This window comes from Durotheca rogersii, assembly GCF_024521655.1.
Source record: "Durotheca rogersii strain YMJ 92031201 chromosome Unknown GGS23scaffold_13, whole genome shotgun sequence".
NCBI classification, from domain to species: Eukaryota; Fungi; Ascomycota; class Sordariomycetes; order Xylariales; family Xylariaceae; genus Durotheca; species Durotheca rogersii.
Genome location: NW_026251244.1, coordinates 639,887 through 647,887, shown reverse-complemented (window position 1 = coordinate 647,887; position 8,001 = coordinate 639,887). Strand labels below are relative to the sequence as shown.

General features: G+C 56.7%; 1 protein-coding gene across 1 annotated transcript; it reads right to left on the bottom strand.

Annotated features, from left to right (window-relative positions):
- Positions 1-2,042: 2,042 nt before the first annotated feature.
- On the bottom strand, positions 2,043-3,638 carry GGS23DRAFT_100165 (uncharacterized protein). The gene is made up of 3 exons (XM_051510928.1): positions 3,537-3,638; positions 3,065-3,477; positions 2,043-2,999 (listed from the first exon to the last, which is right to left on the bottom strand). The coding sequence occupies exons 2-3, from the start codon at positions 3,281-3,283 to the stop codon at positions 2,556-2,558; spliced, it is 663 nt and encodes a 220-aa protein (XP_051371146.1). The 5' UTR covers positions 3,284-3,477; positions 3,537-3,638; the 3' UTR covers positions 2,043-2,555.
- Between the last annotated feature and the right edge of the window lie 4,363 nt (positions 3,639-8,001).

The following is an 8,001-nucleotide window of genomic DNA, read 5'->3' as shown; positions in this document are numbered from 1 at the left end:
ACACATCGGTAGTCGACCGATCATACGGGCCACCCTCTGGGGGCCGTCACAGAGTCTCGCCCTACGATCCCAAGGTCTTCCTGGCGCTCGGAATTCGGCGTCAAATGGGTCTGATACAGGTGAGGAGATATCGGAGACAATAAAACTCCGAGACAATAACAACGTGGGGAGCCTCATCTTTGGGACTTGGGTGGCGGCCTGGTCGAAGGCGCCATAGCCTAGCCGGGCCAGAAGGGAATCTAGATGTCGACATGTCGAAATGCGGACACGATGTCATCAGGAGTGTTGGAACACACGACATGGAAATGGACACCACCCGGAGGTCTGTAGGCACCTCGCTTCCTCCAAGAGAGCCACCCCGCATGGGCTCCTCCAGTGGCAAGATGCAGCCACCGGCAACTTGACGCATGCCAACAGGAGAAGTTACTGGACCGCAGCGTCGGGGGAAGGGAAACACTTCATAATATCGCAGCCTGCAGAAGTAACCGGGGGAACCCGGCATCCCCTGGGACCCGCGGCTCAAGCGGCATACCCGTGGGAGGAAATCCTGAAGGCAACCAGGTTGTGGAAAAGACGGGAGGCGGCTATTAGATCCCTCTGGGAATAGCGAACCGGAGTATGCAGCTCCGGAAATGGTGTGTGGACGGGCATATTACACGTGCCCTTTCATAGACACACGTATCGATTTATCTGCAGCTCCGCGATGAACATGGCACGATGGGACATAAGAATCAATAGACCAACACACCACGAAGAAAATTCACACATCCCCACTCCCTAATTCAGGCCGTACGTAGGCCTAATATATGGCCTCCTCTACGCTACGTCGCCACACTGACCCGATAATCATGGCTTGGATTTCGGGTTATAAATACACCACCCCAGGTCTCCCCGAGCCAGTATGTGGGCTAGAAAGACGATCTATGGTCATATTACTCCGAAAAGGAGGGACGGGGTAAAGTGGCGGCTTATTCTCAGTAAGACGGGAAATAAGAACGGGTTTATAACATCGCAAGTCAAGGCATCCAAGTCCGATTCTTAGGATGAAAACAGAGGCACTATACCTTATATAGATATTCCCTCATAACTAAAAGGTGTGGTGAGTCTCACGGCTTCCTTTATACTCCGCTGCCCCCTGGATATAGTACCTCCGCGGGTTCGTGCTGGCGCTCTCCCCGACAGGGATACATTAGTCGAAGGGAAGCGCAGAATAGTGACGGTGGCTTCAGAGCAGGGCCGCGGTAGCTTCCGAGTCCGTGGTGAGCCCCATTTTCTTTGAAGGTAGCCACAGTATGGAGTCCGGTGCTCCGATAGAGAGCGGAGAGTGAGCCACTAGAGAGCGGCCGGAAGTGACAAGGCCGGGAAAGAAAGCAAAACGCGCCAAGAGACCGTCGCAGCCGTCGCCGCCGCTGCCTCCGCCATGCGTCAACAGATGTAAGAGCCAACAACTGTAGTAATAGAAGAATAGAAATACATTTACAAGCACAGCCTCGAAGCACTGCTCGATGCAGCATACTTAATTGCCCAACTTAACTATACGCCTTCATCGACGTGCTAATAGCTTAAATGATATTGCAGCCTTTTCACGACCACGCAGCCGCCCTGATACGATGCTATAAGCAGGGTAGCCGGCATAAGCTTATATTATGCCGCTTAGAGACAAGTGCCGGTTGTAACCCGAAAGGGTTACGTGGGAAGCTCAGCCCAACTGAGGCCGTGCTAACTAACTAAGCGAGCATCCAGAAGGCCGCTTGAGACAAGTAGGTTGCGAGATGAACCAACAAACTCCATTAACGAGGAACACTGCCGTGCAAGACAATACTGGGGGGGTCCTTCTAAGATAGTCTTAATCTTCTGCGCTCTTCAGCACCTATATATACTGTGTTCACCGTGTGTAAACCCAAGATTTATTCAAGTTCCAAGCTCATCAAGTCTCTTTAGCAATACCAAACTTCTTATATTCAGTCAGGAAAGGCCGTAATTAATGAGTGTGCCACCAAACATCTGAACGTTTAAAGAAAAGCGTTTCGCAATATTACGCAGCGCGGGGGTCATAAACCAGCGTAACTTTATGCTTGTGGGGGACGAACAGCAGATGGCAAGGATCATACACCTGTTATGTTCAAAATACCTGATATCTACATATCTTTGGGAGATATCGGTACTCGGGGGTACACATCCTCTAACCCGAGCGAGGAACCTGACGTAGTATACGTATACGGGGAATCAACGATATACAACACGAGAGTGTTCGAAACTCCAAAAACAACAATGTCGATACGTATTAGCATTATGTTCAGCTCGTATCCGGTAGCCGGTATGAACACCACCCGCCCGGTCCCCTACCATCCAGAATGCACCCCGAACCACGATATCAGTCTACCCGAGCAAACCGCTCCCGAACGCCAAACCACAGGGTATATAAAATAAAAAGGAGTGGAATTCCGACACGCCTATCCCACAAACCTCCCAAGCGCCGAGCAAAGCAATATCCCATTGTCGACATGCGTATAGGTCCGATTCCCACTCGTAAGTACCTCAAAGAACTAGCATGCCTAGCAACCGCCCTTCTTGAAGCAGCCCCTGCTCCTGCCGAGGGAGTCGGGGGCATTGTTGAGGCCCTGGAAGACGTCGTCGATGTTGAAGGCGAAGTTGGGGATGCCACAGACGGCGCCGATCCAGCTGTCGAAGTAAGAGGCGGCGTCGAGCCCGTTCTCGGCGAAGGTCTTGGCGCTCTCGACGGCGCGGCGGGCGGCCGTGCCGGGGGCGCCGCCGGGCAAGGCGCTGAGGCCGACCTCGACGAGCGTCGTGATGGCCGACAGGACCACGCCGCACAGCACCTCGTCGAGCTCCGACAGCGCCTTCAGTACGACGGCGAGGATGACGCTCGCGCCCTCCAGGTCGCAGATGCACTCGCCCGGCGTGTACTCCTTCCCGTCGTCGTCCTTGAAGACGATACTGCGGTCGATCTTCTCGCGCGAGATGCCGGGTCCCTTGCACTGCAGGAAACTAGTGTCAGCCTTCTGGTTTCTCCGAAAAGAAGAGTAGGAAAACGGATACATACCCCCACGGCGTTCGGGTCCGAGTCAGGGTTTTGCGTCGGACACCAGACCGAGCACGGGGCGAGCTCCTTCTGTATGTTCCCGTCCGCGAAGTAGGAAAAGCAGATGCCGATTCTGCCATATATGGCGATGTCGTCGGCGTCCGAGCGAGGGAGGACAGCGGCCGAAGTCATGCCAGCCATGCCGGCAAGGAGGATCGGAAAGAATGCGGCGGCCCTCATGGTGATGGAATAGGAGATGGATGAGCTTAGAATTGGAAATCGGAAGGGACAAGTAGTTTCGGTATTTCCTAATGAGGCTGGCGGACGTTTATGATGATCGAGTGCAACCTCGTTGTCCCAACTGGTATAAGATAGTAGCAGGTATGAGATGAGCTTCGTGGTGTTCTGGTGCTCCCAGCAGGCTTCTCTCCTCCCTTGATGACAGGGCACGGCATTAATAAATATACTTCGAGATGAGGCATCAGTTAACTACTACCAGCATTCTAAGTGGCGCCTTAGAGTCCTAAGTTGCTGCTTGTTGGCACTTGGGCATACGCCCGTCACCAGCGCGCAATCGTCAATGCACCTCTGCTTGCGCCTCACGGGCTGCGCCGACCCGGCTGCCCAATTCACCCCATCTGCCTAGCATACCCGTGGCTTCGACAGCCCGAACCAAGAGAAGGTTGCGAAGAAAGCGCCGGCACCCGTGTGGGGTTCCGCCCCGGATAACTTCTATCCGCCACCCGTTATAGAGCGGGCTTGGGCGTGCACACGCCTGGAATAGAAACAACAAACAGCAGGCGGCGGAGAGAGAGGGAGAAACTCGGCCATTGGCACCACATGTCTCTACTGGGAGAGCTATTCCTGTCTAGGTTGGGCACGGTATAATAGCACGCTGTAATATCCAAGAGCGCCCCGGGACTGGTAGGGCGAGGTGCTCAGCGCGCGTGTGCGTGCAAGCGGGGATTTGTTTCGAAACGAAAAGACGGGAGCGGAAGAGAAAAAGCAGCTGAGTAGCCAGCCTGTCAAGCCCCATTCTCACGAGGGGCACAGATCGGTTCGTCGATGAGCCGAAGAGCCCAAAATAGCACTGGGAGGGTCGCGGCGGGCCTTGATTTGCGGGAGCATCCACACCACCTCCCCAGCTTCGTGCAGCTTGTCTCTTTCGCTTCCTCGAAGAAGCGAGATTATTGGGCGTTGGCGTTGCTGCTATTGGATGGTTTTCCAAGAGGCCTGCCTTGGAACCCCAGTACCAGATCCCGAGTCGCTCGCCGCGCTTAGCATCTTCAACGCCTGTGCCGCCGTCTCGCTTTACCGCGCACACAAATACAGGCATACGTGAACTGACTTGCATGGTTGATAATATTTGCTATTAATAATAAGCACCTTAAGTACGCCCGCACAGCCTCCCGCCCTCTCAAATGCCGCCGCCACTGACCTTGGCAAGTCGTTCACGAGTAAACACATGCGAAAACATTCATTCGTTCCCTCCCGGGTAATCAAGATTCCGCCGGATAAACAATGATTGCCCGAAGTCCAGCTTATGGGGGGGGCATAGATGATGTGTTCTTCAGTCCCGTCTCGGGGAGAGGGGGGCCGTGGACAACAGTGCCCACGAGATGGGGGCCTCACAGTACGTGGGCATAACAGCAACCAACACAGCAAAACCGAACGCCCCAATCTGGGTCGTTTACCGAAGTCCAGCATTACGCAAATCTCCAGTATAACCTAGTCGGCGTCCTACTTGCAGGGGATATCCAAGTCCTTGGGTCGTGGGTCTTTCGGGTATTGATTTGATAATGAACCCATCTCCCAAAGATGAGTTCTGACAGAAGGAAGCGTGTAAGCATATGCTGCCGAGGTAGCGGTTTGGCTGGCTAACGGGAATCAAGACACGAACACAAGCTACCGCTACCACTCTCTCAATATCAGATGCCAACGGGGCGGTATCCACTTGGGAAAGAGAATTGTCTATCGCCAGGGCTGCGGATCAGGACTCCCAAACGACTGCGCATCGGGTCAACACCTGCCCGCGCCGAGACAGCAAAGGGGAAAGGGAAAGGATGTCGCTGGTTATGAGACCGCATGGGTGACGTGTGGCTCGGCCGAAAGCCTGTCCTTTGCCTCACCAACAACAACAAAGAGGAAACGGAAGGGAGAGGGGAGAGAAGAAAAGGCGGCAAAGTTGGACACGGGTAGCAGGCAGGACTCCGTTAGGGCGCCGGCAAGATGGCGGCCTCAGGAGCCGCGCGAGACGGGTTCTCAACAAAGCCACGTCGCCTGCCCGGCTAGGCAGCCTGCGCAAAACCCTCGTTGATAGAGAGAGGCCGCTTGGACGCAGCAAGGGGCAGATGGGACAAGATGCTGGGACGAGTTTGGGGGGAGAGGATCGGCGAGGGAGCTCTTGTTTGCGAAGGCAGACTCGGGGTCCCCGCGCGGACGTACCGGCCCACTGGCTATCCGGGACCAGCTAAATAGGTATACCGGCCTCACCTACACCCGCGAAGAACGTCGGCATCCTACTCCCCAGGGATACGTCCAGGTAGACGCAGGACCACCCCCAGCAGCAGGGCACGCCGACCACGGCCGGGCATCGCAGGCACGCTGGGGGCACCCCGCGGCGGGACAGGCGCTATAGCTCCCGGAACGACGTGGCCCGGCACCCGGGCCGCGGCGACGTTGGCGGCGTCTTCGCGGCCGCGACTCGGGCGGGCGGGCGCACCTGCAGCGCGGCTTCGCTTGCTGGCTCGGCAATCGCAACTCGCATATGCGCTAGTTCGGCCTCTCGTGGGTGTTCACGGCGCCGTCGGGGCCCTTGACGCTGCGTCGCCGACGCCCCCGCGCGGAGGAGGGATCTCCCCTAGGGGAGGAGCCCCGCGTTGCCGCCCAGCAGCTCTAGGCCTAGGCGGGGCGACGGGACGGGTTGAGATCTTGTACCAGGCTATGCTTCGTGCCTGGCCGAGGAGCTACATCTACGCCGACACACTCGCTTCCCCCAACAGAGCTCACCTAGGGTCTATGTCACGGTCACTCGGACTCAGTGGCATATAGAAGCACCCGAGGCGTCCAACTGCTCAACCTCGACGTGCCCTCTTCTTGCGCCTTTCACCCCCTCGGCTCGTACGCGTCGCGCCCTCGGGCTCCCCTCTGTTCGGTCTCGTGTCGTTGGCTAGCCACAAGCTCGATGCTAGCGGTGTTAGGTGGCATGCCCCCTCTTGGCACTAGAAATAGGTTCGAGAATGAGGGCCCTAGAGGCCGGCGTCGGGTATTAGTGCAGGGCAGCGTGGTAGCGGAGGCATACACATACAGTTTGGCCTTACACCATCGGCTATACATCCGGGCGTGCTCAATGTAGGCATAACGTGCGAATTTGTCTCTCCGGGTTTCCTGTCATGGTTCCTCAGGCTTGACCCGATATTATTGATGACACAACTTGCTAGACATCTTATCTCTGGACCACCCCCCGATGACTTCTGATTAGTGGCAAGCATCGCCGCCGAAGAACGGTTGTTCTAGTTGATATGACAGGTCGCATCCCAGGGTTCGGACGGCTGGCTGGCCCTGGCTTGTACGTGCGTACTCTCAAGTCCCCCATACAAATGGCCAGATGGTATCCCACGAGCGAGACGGGTCCGACCACGTTCGTCACATCGACCCACGACAGGCCAACACCACGGCGCGGCCTACCTGCCTCTCCCGGTATAAGCCGCGCGGCCTATGTGCATGACCCGAAGTTTGGGCGTCCGTTCACCGTCGATACGTCGCGTCGTGTCTGTCTATCCCATGTATAGTAGTAAGTAGGTAGGCAATGCCCAGCGGCTCGGAACAGCGAGAGACGCAGCGAGGCGTCCACGCACCTCCTCTTCCTATCACCAAGCCCGAGGGAAGCGGAGAGACAGACATTTATGAGGAGGGACTGCAGGACGCGTGCGAAGTTCGGCGAAACGAAGCGGGTTGAAACCGAGCTAGGCAATAATGATAACGGATAGGTAGACATACAGATAGAGAAGCCCGTGACGTACGACCGGGACGCGGCTCGTTCGACTGTGTGTTTCTATGTAGGTATTCATCCCGTGGTTCACCGCCCACGCAAACAACTAATATTATGTGTGTGCTCGTAGAGCACAGCACATCACACCGCCGGGCTTCCTTGTGCACACCCAGCCTACGCAGATACGTATATACGTACACGTACACACACATATACACACGTAGAACCCTGGCCCTGGCCGGGGGGAGGGAGGGAGATCGCACAGCATCAGCGCGAGTCCGGAGCGACGCGAGGAAGAAGAACCTTACCACCACGTCCAACCTCGTCCTTGCAGCCACGGGAGAAGATCACACACGACTCACATAAACCGGGCTGCGCCCTCTCGCCTGCCTACCTATCTCGTCCGCCCGCGCTGCATCCCCTGCGTCGCCGGCTGCGCACCACGTCGCACAGAGCCGCGGTGCGTCGTCGGTCCTTCGCGAGGACGTCCATGTGTACGTGCCTATGTGTAGTCGCCGCGACGCATGCGTGTGTGTCGCCGATGCCCTCCTCCCCTCATACGCGGAAGAACGGCGGGCAGGCGGGCGCCGGCGACAGAGACAACACACACACCAGCGAGCTGGCGCTCGCTCGTCGTCCGGTTTCAAGTACAGACCGGGTTGCCCGGATTCCGGAGCACATCAGTGCGACATGCTCTCTCTCTCCCCCTCTCCCTCTCCCCTCGTTTGCCCCCCCGTTCGTTCGCTTTCGCTTCTTCTGCCCTTCCTGGCTGGCCACAGAGACAAAGTGTCGAGATCCGTCGGGTCACACTCGTGCCGCCTCACGCAAGGGAAATCGCAATGCACAAAAAAAAAAAGGAACCCTGCGATTGAAAAAAAAAAAAAGGAAAGAAGAGAAAAGATAAAACTTCCGCGGCGGAGGGAAAGGGGGGAAAGGCGGGGAGGGGGCGTGTAGCACGTTGACGAGA